The sequence below is a fragment of the Coenobita brevimanus genome, chromosome 86 (genome assembly GCF_032717465.1).
Source record: "Coenobita brevimanus isolate Jiangsu-jjx chromosome 86, ASM3271746v2, whole genome shotgun sequence".
Taxonomy (NCBI): domain Eukaryota; kingdom Metazoa; phylum Arthropoda; class Malacostraca; order Decapoda; family Coenobitidae; genus Coenobita; species Coenobita brevimanus.
Window position 1 is genome coordinate 35965161 of NC_137039.1, and position 18640 is coordinate 35983800.

Below are 18640 nucleotides of genomic sequence, written 5' to 3' on the forward strand. Positions count from 1 at the left end.
TTCGTGACAGTACATTACACCTACACAACGTCAAAGAAAGTGCCAGTGTAGGTCTCCTCTCTCTCTCTCTCTCTCTCTCTCTCTCTGTTTCATATTCACCATTCCTATTTCCACCCAACATATCCTAACCTAATTTTTCTCGCCATCCCCCTGGCCTAGACTAACCTAACCTTACCTAACCCATGCTAAACTAACCTAAACAAACATCCACCAACATTCTCTACACCAATGCTCACACACACACACACACACACACACACAAACGCACACTCTACCCTGCGACCTCAGCACTTCTTTCACACATTCTCAAACCTCTTCAAATATTTAGGGACGAACTTGTGAAAGGGAAGTAGTGTGGCGTCTAAACTTAATGAGCTTAACACTGTGATGAAATTATGGACTACATTAAATACGAAAAATTAATAGAAAATGTGAATTAATTGGAAAACATGGCAGGTACGATGAATGGTTATGAATGAGGTCATGGAGTTCATTAATAACTGAACGTCTGAGAGAGAGAGAGAGAGAGAGAAACAGGTGTCGTACTGGTGGTGGTAACGCCGCTGGGGACCAAAGGGTTAAATGTGTAGAACCACCACCCACTGTAATTCCTCTCTCTCTCTCTCTCTCTCTCTCTCTCTCTCTCTCTCTCGTAATTGCTCTCTTTCATCCGTCACCCCCCACTGCCATAAACAAACGAGGAGAGAATCGCAAATTTTCCTGAAAAAACAAAAAATGTCAAGAGATGAGCATGTATTTAAGCACACAAGGCAAGGGGAGAGGTGGTGGTGTGGCGATAAAATGGTAGTGATGCTGTGGTAATGGTATGGTTGTGTATGGTGTGGCAGTGGTGGTGTGGCGGTGTGGTGTGGTGAAGTGCAGGGCGGTGTGATAAGGCGTGATGTGACAGAACAGTGGTAGCGCTGGTGGTGTGATGTGTGGTAGGATACTGGTGTGGTGTGGTAATAGTGGTGTGTGGTGTGATGTGGTGAAAGGGGATGTGGTGGTGGCAGGATAATGGTGGTGTGGTGTTGCGTGGAGTGTATGCGGTACTGTGTATGGTATGGTACGGTGTGGCTGTGTGGCATGGTAAAGTGTAGGTGTGGAGTGTTCCAGGATGATGGCAAAGCAGTTAGGTGATGTGGTGTGGTGTGGTAGAACGGCGGTAAAGTGTGGTGGCTGTGGTGGTAGCGACGGTTGAGGGGCCTTGTGAGGGTAGTGGTGGTGGTGGTGGTAGTGGTGGTGGCGGGTCTGGTGACAACACAGCCTCTCCTTCCCCCCCCCTCACCCCAACACACACAGTCCTGTCCTACATCCACACACGCCTGCTTCTGTGATCACTCCCTGGCCTACTCCCTCCCTATCCTCTCACTGTCCTCTCTATCCACATCTCTGTCTTTATTCTCACTCTATCTCTTCTGTCCTTTCCCTCTCCATCCACATTCACCAAGTTTTCCCGTCTCATATCCACACATACTTACTTCTGTGATCATCATTTTCCTTCCATACCCGCACTCTGTACCCTACCTCCCCGCCCTATCCACAATCCTCCCTATCATCACTATCTTTCCTGTCCTTCCCTCTCTGTCCACAATCAGCATTCTTCCTGTGTCCTATTCACACATACTAGCTTCCATCATCACCTATTTTCTCTCCCTGTCCTCCCTCCCCATCCACACTATCTCCCTTCCCACATTCTATCTTTCCCTTCCATCCACAGCAAGCATTCCACAAACCCCTATCCACACACACACACCCTCGTCGCACATCCGCACACGCATGTTTCTGTAATCACTCTGACCTCCCTACTTATCCACACTCAAAAGTTTAGCCTCCGATCCATCCTTTGCTGTTCGTCATTCAGTTTCTCCCTCTCTTCGCTACGCAGAGTTACCATACTGTACCGCCTTTTCTACTCACACCTAACGCTCCCCTATCCACTATCAAAATAAACTCACATCCTCTACCCACTCACTGCTATCATTCTCTCTTCGTGGCATCTGTAACTGAGGCGGACAGGATAAATTAACCTCAAATGAATAACTAAAATAAAAAAAACACCGACCTATACAACATGGGTATGATTAAAACATGAAAAGAATAACCCACCCAGCAAGGAAACTTTCATCACAGTGCTCAGGGAAATTATTTACACATCATGCCTAGAAACCCAAACACCCTGCCTCCTGTCCATCCCCTGTTTTTGTGATCCACCCCGATGTCCCGCTCCCCAAACGTAAACACAACAGTGGCTTGATGTATCACCCAAAACAAAACATCTACCGAGAATGTGCAGCAACAGGGTATAAAAAAAAAAGGTGAGTGAGGAAAGACCGCAACCCACAGATCCTGGGTTCGATTCCTGAGCTGACCGCGAGAAGTTTGGGCAGCCTTTTATTTTTTTTTTTTAAACCCCAACTCGTTACTTAATTATAAAAATAAGAACCTGGATTGTAACGTCGACGGCTGTGAGTTGCAATCTAGGGGGACTTTTCGGTGCTTTCCTTGTCAGTCAGCGGGACACCACATACTGTATATCAAATCTTTTCTATCCACCACTCTCTTCCCTCTCTCCAATCCACACTCGTTTCCCTCTCTCTTATACACACTAGTCCCATCCCTCATGTCCACACACCCTTGTTTTTGGTGCTACTAATACGTCTCATTCGATTCCCTTCAACACAATCACATATCTCGCTCAAATGCAATACAGGAATTCGCCTGACATTCCATCCTCCCTGCCCAAATTTATTCCATCCCTCCTTTCCACACTCCCTTCTTTTTGTGGCTACCAAGTCGCCCCACTCCCTCATCCTAATCACCCCCAGTGATCCAATAATCACCATACGCCAATAAATCTAACAGTGAAGGTGAAATGGGATGGATATAAAAACGACCATTGTGACCATCCAACATTCCATCTTCCCTGCCCATATTCACTTCCATCCATCTTTTCCACACTGCTTTGTTTTTTGTGGCTGCCAGCACTACCATTCCCCTAACCTAAACATCCTAAGTAGTCCAATAATCACCATAAGCAAACGTATCAACCAGGGAGTGTGCAGTGGAAGGCCATTGTGAAGGAGGAGAGTCACCCACCATTCCATCGTTCCACTCACCAATCCCTTGTTTTTTGTGGGCACCAGGACGACCCCATCCCGCCTTCCCGACACCCCAAGTGGCCCGATAATCACCATAAGCAAACGTATCTACCAGCGAGTGCAGTGGGATGGCATAAAAAGGGCCATTGTGTGTGAAGGGGGCCCGCATTCCTCAAGATGGTATCGCCCCGAGTTTGATTTCACCCGTGTCATCTGCCCCTCCGCCACCTAGTTTCCACCTGCTGCGCCGGGAAGAGGAGGTGAGAGGGTGAGACAAGGAAGGGAAGAGGTGCGAGGGGGAGAAAAGTAAGAAGTGGGGTGAGAGGGAGAGGGGAAGTGAGAGGGAAAGGAGAGAAGGAGAGATGGAGGAAAGGAGAGGTGAGGAGAGACAGAGAAGAGGAGAGGTGAGGGCTAAGAGGTGGGGGAGAGAAGATGGAGGGAGAGATAGAGAGAGGGAGAGATGTTGGGGAAGTAAAGAAGAGGGCAATATGAGAAGATGGGGATACAGAATGGAAGAAATGGTGGAGATGAGGGAGATAATGGAAATGGGTCGGGAGGTGAGAGGATGACAGGGAGAGATGTTGGGGGAGAAAGAGGGGCAAAGAAAAACAAAAGAGGGTTGAGAAAGAGCGGGAGAGGTGGAGTAGATAAGAAAGGTGGAAGAGAGTTAGAGAGCTGTCAGAGAAATGGAGATAAAGAGAGGGAGAAAAAGAGAGACGGAGGTGTGGGGGAAATATGATAAGGCATGAAGCAAGTGTTGGGAGACGACGGTGAAAGAGGGAGAGGGGTGGGGGAGAGAAATGTAGGAAATGAAAAGAAGGAGAATAGGAAGATCAACATGAAAGAGGAGAGGAAGTGGAAATGAAAAAAGCTGGGTATATGAGGAAAGGGATGGATGGAGACAGAGGGGTGGAAAGGAGTGATGGCAACAGAGAAATTCAGAAAGATGTACAGAAGAGAAGCTGGGAATATGACGAGGTAAAGGGTATGAAAGGGAAAAGGAAGAGAGGAGGAGGTTTAGGAGGAGAAGAGATGGGGCTATGAATGAGACGAGAGAGAAGAGAATAAAAACAATGGAAGGGGAGAGGCAGGGAGACAGATAGGGACTTGGTGAAGAAAGGGAGATGGGTAGATAGGGAGAGGGGGGAGATAAAGAGGTGGTGGTGGTGGTGGGGAACTGAGATGGAATGGGGCAGAGGAGTGGTGGTGGTGGTGGTGAGGAGAGGGAACGAGGGAGAGGGGTGGTGGTAAAGATGGGGAGGTGAGAGGAAATGAAGGAGAGGGTGGTGGTGGTGGTGGTGGTGGTGGTAAGGGGTAATAAACAGCTTCACATCAACTAGCAATAGCAACTTCCATAAAATGCTACACCTATAATCTTCAGTTTGAGGTAATATATACACTTCAAGCGTACAAATCACCATCGTCATCATAAACTTGATACTGTACACACACATACACACACACACATAATCACCATCATAAATTTGATATAGCGCACAAACTTTCCGCTAAGTTTATAAATCATCCTCATCACCATCATCACAAACCTGATGCTGTACAAACACCTTATGAAAACAGGTACACATCATCATCATTATCATCATCATCATCATCATCATCATCATCGTATAAGGTGGGTGCGATCCAGAGACAAGAATCTAAAACTTCAAGTAGAACCATCATCAAGGACCTCAGTTAAATGAGTCACATATACATTACACATCGTTCAAGTTACACTCACTCACCACGGAACCTCTGCACTCAACAAAGGACCCCTGCACTCAATAAGTGACCCCTCACACTCAAAGTCACGCACTCAACATGGTTCCCACATTCATATCCACACACTCAAATTCACTCACACACACCAAGATTCCTGGATAGACGTATTCAGTCAGGTCCCCACACTCAACCACACAATCAACGAGGGATCCCGCACTCAACATGGCCGCCGCACTCAACAAGACGCAATTTGTCGTCGGCCAATAAAAACAAAACGGCAGCTCTGGTCGTTTCCTTTCCTAAGTCGTTTTTCTCCCAAGCCAACCCGGAGCTCTGGTGACGATTTTTTTTTTCTCTCTCTCTTTTTGGTGATGAGTGGTGTTTTACGACTCTCCCCCCCTCTTCCCTCTCCCTACCCTACTCCCTGTCTCCTCCGTCCCTCCATACCTACCCACCTACCCTATCCCTTTCCCCATCCCTCCTTGTCAACTGCACTCCGCTCCCTCCCTATCCACCCACCTTTATTTTTTATCCCACGTCTTATTCTCTCTTCCCTATTCTTGCTACCCCTGTCCTATCCTGTTCCTCGTCCCAGTCCACCTTACAACACCCTATCCCCCGCAAACTCCCACCGCTTACCTCCCTGCTCCACACCCAAACCCATGCCCCCTTATTCCTACCATCCCTGTTTACACTTCTCCTCCCTATCCTAATCTCATTCTTTACGTTATTACCACACCCTTCCAGCATACACACCTACAGTACATCGCACTTCAATATTTCACCACTACCTTCTACCTCTACCTCATCCCAATACCTCACCATTATACCTCTCCACTCCTTCACCTCGGCATTACACCCAAACACCCTACTCCTGCCCTACATCCTCACTGCACCCCTCCAACCCACGCCTTCACAACCCTCCACCTCACTCTTCCACCTCACAAATTCACACGCCTCCATCCCCATCCTGCACCTTACCCCTTCCATACCCTCCACCTCACCCCTCCACCCCTACACCTCGCCATTACACCCCTACACCTTGCGCCACAAAAATACGAAAGGCTAACACGCAGGGCCTCACGTGCCTTAGGGTCTTTATGTTTCCTCCCCCACGCTGCTGACCCCCCTCTCCCTCCCCCCTTCTCCCTTCTCCTCCCCTCCCTCTCTTTTCTCCCTTCCTCCTTCCTCCTCCTCTTACCTTCTCCCTCCCTCTCTTCCCCCTCCCTCCCTTCTCTTCCTTCCCTCTTCTCTCCTCCCCCCCCCGATTCCTTTCCCCCCTCCCCCCTCATTTTCTGTAGGGTTGGCTCAAGTTTCCCTTCCCTCTCTCTCTCTCTCTCTCTCTCTCTCTCTCTGATATTCTCATATTCTTTCTTTCTCCACTTCTTCCTCTCCCCCGCGCCTTTTCCTCAAACTTTTTTTTCCAAATTCCTCCTCTAAAACTCCCATTTCATCTTTTCCTCTCCTATTTTCTTTTACTTTCTTTTCCTCTCCTCTCCTCTCCTCTCTTCGCTGACTCTCCTCTCTTTTCCTTCCTCACTCCATTTTTCACTTGTCACCTTTCCTCTCTTCTCTTCACTCCTTCCTATCACCTCGTCTCTTTCTCCCCAACCCCCTAAAGCAGAGTACCCTCCCGGTGGCAGGGAGGGGAGGTGGTGGGGGTGGAGAGGCAGGACGGGTGAGGGTTGGGGGTGGTGGTGGGGTTGATAAATCGTCGAGTCACGTCGCTAAACCCGCTTAATCCTCATCATTTTGTTTACTCAGTTCACGCCCGCCTTCCCGGTCACGCCCGCATGCCCACCACCCACCGCCCACCCACACACCCACTAAACCCACCCTCCCACACACCCCACAACACCCACCTACTACCATCACTACCATCACCAAACCGACTCATCTGCTGGTACTTAAGGGTAAAGGTGGGGACTGACTTTACAAGGTGCTTAACTTCGATTCTCATGTCCGTCATTTGGCTTTTGTGCATGTGGCGGGTTAGTCTAATCTGCTCCTGCCTATCTATTCTACTCGCGTTATTTCCATCCTCTATAATCAGCCTACTCACCCATCTCCTACCATCAACTCTATCCATCCACGTCAGTAATTTGTCTATCCCCTACCTGTCCACCCCACAAAACCACCAACCAAACCCACCCACACACCCACTTCAATAACCCGTTTGCCCACCCACCTACCATCACACACAAACCGCCTTGGGTACAATTTTTATCCATAATCTTGACCTATCACTATGACCTTCCTATTCGCACTTAACCTACACCAAAATACAAAAAAAAAGAAAAAAAGTAAGGTTTCTAGATCAAGATTTTCAGATGCCATAACTCCAAAGGGCGAGCAAACACACACAGCCAAAGAAGGACACGTTCAAAACACGACCTGCCTGCAATAAAGCCAATGACATCAGCAGGAAAACATGAATTAAACCCTTCAATCCAATGACGTATTCTAAATCGTAATTCTTGCCACCTCCAAACAACTGCCTTCACCTCACAGATCTGTACCAATGATACTGTTAATTGAAGCTACACCTGACTCCTGTAGTTGGACTAGTCTCCCCAAAGCTCAATAACATCGCTTTGTGGTGATGATAAAAGAACATATACTATGAATTAAACTCAAAGGATTAATATAAACCTAATGAGGTGCTAAGTGGGGTAGAGGGCTGTGAGTGCGGTAAGGTAATCAGGGTAGGAATTGGGCTGTCATTGGTGGCCAAGTGGAAGGCGCCATTTAGAGGTCAGCCGAGGTCAAAAGTCCATCCTAAGCCTATTATGATCTCAGTGGCGGCGCAGGTGTGTCGGGGGAGGAGCAGGGACAGGGGGAGTGAGCATGGGGGAAGGGGAAGGGTGAGGGATCGGCAAAGGAGGGAGAGTGAAGGAGTGGCAGAGGGAGGGAGACTGTGGAGATGAGAATAGTGGGGAAGGGGGGAAGGAGAGAGGGAAATGGAGGAATGGGGAAGAGGAAGAGAGAGGAGGAGAGCATGAGAATGAGAGAATAAAAGAAAAGGCAGGAGGTGGGGGAGAATGGGGGCACGGGCATGGGGCAAGTGATTTCTTATAACAGATGCAGTCGGGCCCAGCCTTGCCCACCTGAAGATCTGTCACCTCATACGTAATTGGAGTGGATGATCTTCAGGTCATGTAAATTCATGTTCTATTCATATATACAAAAACGTCATTCAAAAACAAGACAGGGGGAAATAAAGGTGAGGAGGGTCTAATGTCGCGTTCAGGTGGGAGACGGGATAAGCCGAAAATAAGGCTGGGAGTGTGGGACTGGGTAATGAGGATGAACACAAGAAAGAGCACTGAGGAAGTAGCGGCACGACTGTTGGATCAGACAGGGTAGTTCACGTTTTGAGGTGTGAAGCGGAGATCAGAATAAGACAATAATGGTAAGGACGAAGGTGAGGATAGGAAAAGGGGGTGAATATAAGGAAATGGGAAGAACTGAATGATGGAATGGAAGAAGGCAAAGATGGGAACTAAGATGAATGTAAGACCATTGTGCCCCTTCGCTCGTACAAGGCATTTCCTGTCTTAGGGTATGAATACAATGAGGAAATATGACTTGTAAGAGAAGGGGAGCTAGAAAGGATCAGGTTACAGAGATGGAAGGGACTTGTGAGCGAGAAGGAACTATTCATAGGCTCTGTGGAGATGGAAGATAGACTGACGAGGGAAAGAGACTACGAGGAGGAGAGTTGGCTAGAAGCATGAGGAAGGATGGGGGACTCCGAAGAAGGGTGACTAAGGAGGTCGGACTAAACTACAATGATAGGGGGGGGAACCAAGCTATGAGGAGAGGGAGGACTATGAAGGAGAGAAGAGCTACGAAAGTGGGACTAGACTACAAAGATGAAGCTCAAACTAGACCTCAGAGAAAGGGGGGACTACGAAGGGAGGGCTAGGCTACGAGGAGGGCGGCAGGGGTAGGGAGGATGAATAAGGCCATCCACTGGGGTTCTCGACTAATATTGAATCTCCAAGTACACAGTCGGTAATCACATTTATTGCGTTTCCAGGCGACGGTAAAGTGTAGAGGGGGGGGAGGAGGGGGGGCTGACATGAAGGGGGACCACAGGGGGTGGAGGGGGGAGAATTGTGAAGGGAATGGGAATGTGGACGGGAAGGGATGAAAGAATGTGAAGAGGGAGAGAGAGAAATGAGGAATAGGAAGGAGAGGGGGGAGATTGAATTATATTGTGCAGGGGGAGAGGGAATACAGTATAGAGAAGGGGGGAAAGAGACAGAATACAATGGAGGAGATATGGAGGTGGGAGGAGGGAAAGGGAAGACTATCGTACGAGGAGAGACCACTGCAAGAGGGGAGGGGAGAATGTCACTGAGATGAAGAAGAAAGAGTATATCTAAGGGGGGGAGGTATCGTACACAGGAGAGGTAGGGGGTGAAACAGGGCTATATAGAGGAGGGGGATAAAGTGCCTTCCGAGGGGGGAGGGAGGGGATAGACAAACGTGGGGGGTATCAGTTTAAATCTAGAGCAGAAAAAAATAAATCTCTTAAACTATAACCACAACAGCAGGAGGTAACAAGTGAGGGGAATTAGGAGGAAGGGGTGAAAGGGTGAGGAGAAAAGGATAATTTCAAGTAACACTATGCTAAACTCTTTTTCTCCTTTCACACTTTCCTATAAAATGTCCACGATAGTTTTTCTACAGGGTGTTCCTTCTGGCTTTTTCCTACCGACTTCGACTGGAGGGTCTGAGGGCGGGGGAGAGCCTTCTTTGTTATCCTTATCTCATTCTAGTAATTTAGTTACTCCTTTAGGAGCTGCCTAACATGGGCCAATTAGCATACTACAGTTATCCTCTCTTCTTATGCTCTTGTGATGCATGGAGGGGGATGGGGTGGGATGCGAATAGGTAATTTATAGGAGGACGCAGTGAGGGAGGGATGGGTGGAAACAAATGGAAAAAGGGAGGAAATGGGAAAAAATATGGGAGAGGAAGAAAATGGTTTGGAGAAAGGGTGAAGAAAAATGGGCGAGAGTGGAGGTGTTGAGGAGGAAGAGGAAGAAAGGTAGGTGAGAGGGAGGATAAGAAGATATGGGATAGGGAGAGAGAGAGGAAGGTAAAGGGTGAAGTGGCAGTGAAGAGGGAAAGGGAGGAAGGAATTAAGGTAGGGAGGTAACGGGTAGTGAAGTCGTAGGTAGGGCAGGAGGTCGGGAAGTAAAGAATCGGGAAGAAGAAGGGAGTGACGTAGGTAAAGGAGGCTGAGAACTTGACGGGGGGAAGGGGTGGAGGGGGAGGACGGCAGCAGGGGAGAGGGAGTGGAAACCTACCTGTATCGCACCTGCCCGACCTCACTCCTCGCCCAGGTGTTCCCCCTCATTAACACCAACATTTTTTCACCCCAACATTGACCATAAAAATACACCATAATTATCCCTATTTACTGTCAACAACTCACATATGGATTAGCCACGAGTAAACAGATGTCAACTGTGTAGTTTCGGATAATACTTTCCATTAGACACATTTTAAACTGGTTTTTTTCTTTTTCAGTTATCTTAAAAACACTGCATAATTATCCCTATTGTCCCCTAAGAGTAAACACAAGTCCTTCACAACTAGATAAACATTTTTCGATTGTGTGGGTCTGTTTATCACGTTCCAAAATTAACACTTCTTCTCATCCCAACACTAATCATAAAAATAAACATATATATATATATACCACAATTATCTTTACTTACCCTTGATACTTCACACCTACTTAGCTACTGTAAACAAAACAACAAAGCCTTCTCATACCTTGATAAAGAGATGGCGTGGTTCTAAATAGTAGGCAATAAAACACACACACACACACACACACACACACACACACACACACACACACACACACACACACACACACAAGCTGGGCACAGAAGTCTCTGTGGCTGAAGGAAGGAATGTCTGAGGTCAGCATCCTTACAGCAGTCAGCGGATAATAAAAAATAAAACGAAAATCACCCTTGGTCTTCCCCCTCCTCCTCCTCTCCCCCTGATTCTCCATCCTCTCCACAAGGCCAAATATGCGGTCCTAATAAAGTGCCACTAAGAATACAAGTGTCTGAGGCTGATGAGGGGAATTTCTGAGGTCAGCATCCCTACTCAGCGACAACAAGAGGAGTCAGAAGGTCAATTTCCCCCATGCAGCGTCGAGCCAGCACCGGGTCAGCGCTTGAAGAAGGCTTGGGGAGGATGTGAAGAGGGCGGCGATCTGTTTATCACTTGTCGATTACAGTAAAGATTATCTCGAGGGCTTACCTTACTGCCTTCCCTCTTACCACCTCCTCACTCACCTCAATCATCACCACCACCTCCACAACGTTACTACCACTATCATCTCTATCACCACCATCACTGCTACGTCTATTACCACGTCTGGGTGTGTAAAGAGAAGGGGTGTACGTGTGTAAAGAGCAGAGATGTAGGTGTGTGGAGAGAAGGGTGTAGATGTGTAAAGTGAAGACGTGTAGATATAAGAACATAAGAAGAGAGGATAACTGCAGTAGGCCGGTTGGCCCATGCTAGGCAGCTCCTAGAAGAGTAACTGAACTACTAGAATGAGATAAGGATAGCAAAGAAGAAGGAGTTTGGGTGTGTAAAGAGAAGAGCTACAAGTGTGCAGAGAGAAGGGGTGTATGTGTGTAAAGAGAAGAGGTGTAGTGTATGTAGGTGTGTAAAGAGAAAGAGTATAGGTGTGCAGAGAGAAAGCCAGTTTAGGTGTAGCAGAGGGGGTATATGGAGGGGCGAGGGGGAAGGGGGAGGGAGTGACCACCTGCCCTGTGACGGTGTGTGGGGGGGAGGGGGTTAGTCTCCTGGGACCAATTGGAACCCATCACCTCCACTCAGGTATTTTCAGACCAGAGTTCCTTTTTCTTTTCTTTTCTTTTTTTTTCGATCAAGAGGTCTCCATAAAAGTTAAATATTACCGTGATTAATTCTGCTTTGTTTTATGTTACTGTTCACTTTCGTCTGGCTGTGAGCTGCAAGGAAGTTATGTAAAAGATAAACGGATATGCAAAACCTAATCTTTATACGCAACTTTGAGCTAAAAAGAAAAGAAAAGTATTAACACGTCACCAATTTGCCCAACTTCCTATACATCATCCCTAATTCATTCACCCATCTAGGCTGCACTTACCACCTCACCCACGGAAGCGTGACAAGTGTGACGAGTGTGAAAAGTGCAACATGAGTGGATTACGGGTGACAAAGGTGAAAAGTGTGGCAGAATCAGAAGTGTGGCATAAAAGTGACCTGTGCAATTAGGGTGAAAAGTTTGAAGAATGATTGAAGATAAGTGTTAGGTGTAATATTAGTGTGAAATCTGTGACTTGAAAGTGAACCAAGTATGACAAGCCACGGGGAAGAGGGTGTTAGGAGGGCAAGACAGACACGTGGCACAGACGGTCAAACAGAAGCTAGTGTTGGAAAAATTACTGGACCCCCTTCAGGTAAAGTGGATGCAGCAAAATCCGAAAATGTTATATCTTTATCCTTTACTACAATCCCATACGTGGGTGTAATTCTTCCACGTAAACAAATCGGAATACTGTGAAATGAAGACAGATGCAAGAGACATCAGACAGTGGTACCAGATCGTTTATTCGTTTATTAAATTTTTTGAGGACAGACGTTTGCTTGAGAGCGTCTACCCCACAACTTTAGTAGCAGTCAGTGAAGCGCGAATCAACTTCAGAGCATCCCAAGCGTGAGGTTTACCAAACAGGCCATCGGGTCATAGGGGTGTTTGGAGGATGGGAGGTTCGACACAAAACACAGATGAAACAGCGGAGGTACAGTGTAGATTGGTTATTCAGTGGGGCTCAAACGCACTCCAGAACATCCCCCGAACGTGAGGTAGGTGCCAAACCGACCAAGCCACCGTGTCGCCTACCCCTCCCCTCTCTCCACCCGCCCCCACAGGTGTGCCTCGTAATCTAATCAGCGTAGATTCAACTGCCACTCCACGATAAGAGAGGGGAGACAGCCCGGCTCCCACTACCACCACCACCACCACTACCACCATCACCAGTATCACCACCACCATCACCAACATGACCGCCACCATCACTATCACTACCAACATCACCTCCATTACTATCACCACCATCACTACCATCATCATCACTAACACCACCACTGCCTTCATCATCCTCTTCCTCATCATCATCATCATCATCCGTCCCCTCTTCATCACTGCCAGTCCTATCATCATTATCATTATTTCCATTACCACCACCATCACTCTCAGCCATTATCACTCCTGGTCATAACATCATTACCTCTCCACTCCGGTCCCCATTACCACCACTAACATCATTACCATCATCTCCAACATCATTATCACCATGGAGACGCCAAGGCATAAAACATTAGATTAGATGAACGAGAGTGGTGTATAATGTAACAAAAAATAAAATAATAACACAGAGAGGTAGATAAATACAGATAGATAAACTGATGGACAGGATAGATCGACCGACTGACTGATGGATAGTTAGACAATAAGGTATATGAAGGAAAACGAAATACGGAAAAATATTAATTGACAAAACACACACACACACACACACACACACACACACACACACACACATGAAAAAATATATATATATATAATCAAAGAACCTGAACTAGTCATTTCCTAAAAGCTCACAGATCACATAACATCGAAAGAAGTACCTGTAATGAAGAGGTTAAGTAGTAGTAGTAGTAGTAGTAGTAGTAGTAGTAGTAGTAGCAGTAGTAATAGTAGTAGTGGTGGTGGTGGTGGTGGTGGTAGCAGTAGTAGTAGTAGTAGTAGTAGTAGTAGTAGTAGTAGTAGTAGTAGTAGTAGTAGCAGTAGCAGTAGTAATAGTAGTAGTAATGGGATGGTGCGTACTTACCATTGCTGAAGTGCCGTTCGTGTAGGCGTAGGCGAAGGGGGAGAGGTAGCCCAAGCGATCAGCTCCCCAGGCCGAAGCTCCTGTGGGGAATACACACCCTTAGCTCACTGCACACACACACACACACACACACACACACACACACACACACACACATAATTTACGTACATATAAAAAAGACATACAGACGCATACATACACAAAGATACAAAGAAGTATCAGTATCTACCGGTACATGTTTTCCCCTTAATAAGTCTCTCTCTCTCTCTCTCTCTCTCTCTCTCTCTCTCTCTGACGTCACTGGCAAGGCCCTGTATTAGCGGGTATCTGAAGACCTCATTGTTATCTGACGTCACCCTCTTGTTTATACATGAACCATTTGACAGAAACCATACCTCTCTCTCTCTCTCTCTCTCTCTCTCTCTCTCTCTCTCTCTCTCTCTCTGACCAGTGGGAAGAGATATGGAGTCAATTTCCTGTGCCTCTGTTTCTACCACTGTCTGTCTCTCTGTCATCTTCATACCATATATATAAAGCATTGAGGCCCTTGACAAAAACCATATGACAGAGCTGATACGTCGCTGTGGGTGGGATGAAGGGAAGGAGTGTTGATATACTCTCTCTCTCTCTCTCTCTCTCTCTCTCTCTCACACACACACACACACATACACCGCAGGCCTGACACTCACCAAAGAGGCCGAAGGGCGAGGAGGTCTCCGGGAGGCGGCCATCGCTCTTAGGGGCCAAGGCGAAGGACGAGGAGGAGGGGACGTGGGTGCTCTTGTCCTGGGGAAGGGAAAAAGCGAGAAATAAATTAATAAACACAAAACAAACCCAAATCAACACTCAGAAATACAAAAATGTTAAAATACACACGAAAGCGATACAAAATACAAAGATATCAGTAGTTACAAGGCAATAACGATAAGCTAACCCAAGTACTGTACAAAGAAAACTGGGTACCACATAATTATAAAGCATTAAAGCTACGAAAAAAGGATAAATATAGTGGCACATAGACCACTAGGCAGCTCCCTTGCAGGCCTATGTGTGTAACTTGGGTCTTGACATAAATTCGTGAGAAAATACATACAAAATACTATCAAAATGGAACTCACAAGAAACAACCAGGTAGATAAATTAAAGGTATAGTTGTTTAATGAATGAATAAATGAATGAATGAATGAATGAACAGGTAGAAAAATTACAGGTAGGCTGTTTAATGAATGAGTGAATGTATGAATGAATGAATGAATGAGTGTATGAATGAATGCATGAACGAACGAATGAATGAGTGTATGAATGAATGAATGAATGAATTAGTGTATGGATGAATGAATGAATGGGAGAAAACAGCCTGTACTTGTCCGACGTGAAGGGTAGCATTTTTATACATGTCCGGAATATACTAATAGCTACACAAATACAGCTATCACAACATATACATACAGTTTAAATACACAATACAAAAAATACATAAGGCAGGACGTGAATGTTCGTGTCCTAAAGTCGGATGAGAATAACACACACACACACACACACACACACACACACACACACACACACACACACACACACACACACAACAGCAATGAAACAGAACACGCATCCATTCACCGTGGCCTTGAAAATTTTTGGCTTCGGGAGATAATAAAAGAATAAAAGTCGTCTTCTTTGATGCGATGGGGGGCAATCAGTCTTCCTCTTGCAATACCCTTTCTCTTGCAATCTTCTTCCTCCAATATTCTTCCTTCTTGCATTACTATATTTACACTTTTCTTCCTCTTGCTCAATCTTTCCTCTTGATCCGCGCTTCCTCTTCCTAACACTCTCCTTCCTCTTAAAAATTTCTTCCATAATACTGAGGACATACAGCTAATCATTTCAGCCCAAGGACTTTCTAAAATCTTATTCTTTCTGTTCACACACCAATTTATTCATCTTAGGGGCAACACCTCAAGGTTAAGAAGCTGCGGGAGACTTGTAAAGCCTTCACTACGATAAAGTCTCCTCCAGCGTGAACAAAATCGTCTGGTATTAGCAAGGTCAAAGCTAAAGGAAAGCCCTCGTATCAGGGGATTGATGAGTGACGTAACACAAAATAATTAGTATGAGTGCTAGTGAGTGACGTAACAGTAAATAATTGAATGAGGGCTAATGGGTACCGTAACAAAATAATTAGTATGGTTGTTAATGAGCGACGTAACAAATATTTGGTGTGAAGGTTAATGAGACGCAAAATAATTAGTCCGAAGCAGTAGATGAGTGACGTAACAGCAAAATAATTAGTATGCCTGAGCTAATAAGTGACGTAAAAAAGAACTAGTATGAGGGGGTTGATAAGTGACGTATAATAACTAAACAGGTGACTGCACTGTTTCAAAACGCTTGGTCCTGTGTTTTTGAATACAGAGGACAACGAGTGACGATATGGTGCAAGTCATCCTCCAAGAAGCGTCTGGAGGAGGTGGCATATCTTGCACTGCCACCAGGAACGCAGGCGTATCAACTTACCCTCGACGACTCGATCACATGGATGATTTTTATTGCTACACTGCTACTCCCCGTCCAACTACCCCTTTCACCTGAGACCCATCCTACTGAAGGGGCTAGAATGGCTACCGGTAATTCCTTCAATGTGCCTAACTCATTTACTGCTTTGATCATGCTACCACCATACTATTTTACTGGAGTTAGTAAAGGACCCTCGCAGTAAAGACAGCGGTATCACAGCCTCGGATCCTTATACTTCACAAAAATAAAACGGAACTGGGCGTTATTGTTCTTTTTTACTGATATAATAACAGTCCACCACAATTCAAGACAGAACACTTCCCACAATTCAACCATTGCTTAGACGCGCTTGGGTAACTGTTCTCTGTTCTCTCCACCTGCAGCGGCCATGTTCTGAAGTTGTTACGGTATGTTCTAGATGGGCTTCATTTCTGAAAGTTCCAGCGTTTCACAAGTGTTTATGTTCTTCAGGTGTTCTAGATGATACCTTTCACCAAGCACCGACTCACACACCTAAGCCAAAGAGTGGGAGTCCCGGGTGCCATTAGACCGTCCGTAGATTGTAAGAAACTGCTTGATGCTTGTAAGGGAGTGTTTGACTCTGTTACAATGGCACCAAACAGCTTCCCACACGCTGCAGACATTGAGAGGTGGTCTTGCTGGCCTGGGAGAATTCCTAACTCTTCTTCAAGTATATATATTTACCTTTTACAACTTGATACCCTCTGACATGTTACTGGCGCAAAGTACGTTGATAGTTAAAACATGTATAATATGGTAAAGAAAATAAACTGCTAATGAAGAGAAGCTAGATCGATTTAAAATATGTATAGATCTACGGTAAATATACAAAACAAATCGCTAAGGAACATGTGCTAGGAATTTGCAAATAAGAATACGGTTCGATAATTTGTCCCTCCCCCATACTATCGACCCCACACGGCTCTAAACGTAACTGACAAGGAAAGCACCCAATAAAGACTTACCCAGAGTACAACATGCAACCATCTATTAATAAATCCAGGTCCCTATTTTCGTTCTAACTGAAAACATATTGAGGGAAAGTGACTCCTTAACATTTCATTAAAAAAAAAAAAGGGAGGGGGGGCTGGAAAAACGTTAATGGAGTCTTCTACAACACAAGAAAACGACGCCCCACGTAAGAAAGTGTATTTTATCAGATAAGGTACGGTATTCCAATAATATCTTCACAAGCTTTTCCTTTTTCTTTCTTTCTATCTATCTATTGCCAGACGCCTTAATCCTGTAAGGGACGGCCACAAACAAATCGCCTCCATGATGCCACAATAGCCTTTTTCTTTCAATCATCTATAATTTACAGATTTCCAAGCCTTTTCTAATCCTTTCGTATAAATTTTACACTAACATCTACGTTCGCTAAAACATTTCTCTTCAATTTTTTACGTATATTTAATTTCGGTACTGGGATTCTGTGCCTTTTTAATTTTCGCGCCCAAACCTGACATCAGAAGTTAAGGTCACTCAGTGTTATTACTTTCCTCTAAAATCTAAGCAAATTTTCCTCATCATAATCTGTCCCACAATTTAGGTATGCTTAAGTCTATTTTATCTCATCAAAAATTTACATAATATTTTTTTCTTGCCGGCGTTATCTGTTATCTGCAATCTAATCCACGCCTCTGGGCCGGACCATGGTGGAAAGTCCTAACCACCGCCACTACCACGGCCACACCTGTTCCCACACCTCACACAGCCCCCCACACCTGACCCACACTTGTTATAACCACCACCACCACCACACCTGTCTCTGCACCTCACACACACCTTAGTCCCCCACAACCTACACCCTCCCCACACCTCAAACCAACATGAACGACCAGACTCCACTACGAGAGTCCATATTTCATTATAAAAAAAATCACACACACACACACACACACACACACACACACACACACACACACACACACACACACACACACACAACGTATCTAGCCACTGAAGAGGTTTATGCAGGAAAAAGCCCCTTACATATACTCTTACTGAGAATGATACACGAGACATGATGCTCTAAAAGACACTTAAGAGGCGCAGGGGAAACAAAAAGGGGGTGACTCATCCAATCTGCCATGCTCACTCAAGGGCCGACTCATCCTGACTCATCCACGTGATTTGCTGCCCAGTTAGCCCCTTCACAACGAGGACATTCTCTCTCTCTCTCTCTCTCTCTCTCTCTCTCACACACACACTACCCTACCTGCTAGACCTAGGTACAAGTAAGGTAGGCGAGCAAAGATGGTACTTTTTGGACCTTGCTTCCCTAGTACTCTTAGTTCATACAACACCAAACCTAACCTAATCTTCCTTAACTTAACCTAATCTAACCTAGCCTCAACTTAC

At 45.8% G+C, this 18640-nt stretch overlaps 1 protein-coding gene across 1 annotated transcript in view; it reads right to left on the bottom strand.

Annotated features, from left to right (window-relative positions):
* The window catches only part of LOC145410694 (protein pangolin, isoforms A/H/I/S-like), a 634854-nt gene that overhangs the window by 571352 nt on the left and 44862 nt on the right, over positions 1 to 18640 (bottom strand). The window contains exons 2-3 of the mRNA XM_080280806.1: positions 14434 to 14530; positions 13745 to 13824 (exon numbers count right to left, since the gene is read on the bottom strand). Of these exons, the coding sequence (XP_080136932.1) occupies positions 13745 to 13824; positions 14434 to 14530 (177 nt within the window). The remainder of the gene's footprint in view (positions 1 to 13744; positions 13825 to 14433; positions 14531 to 18640) is intronic.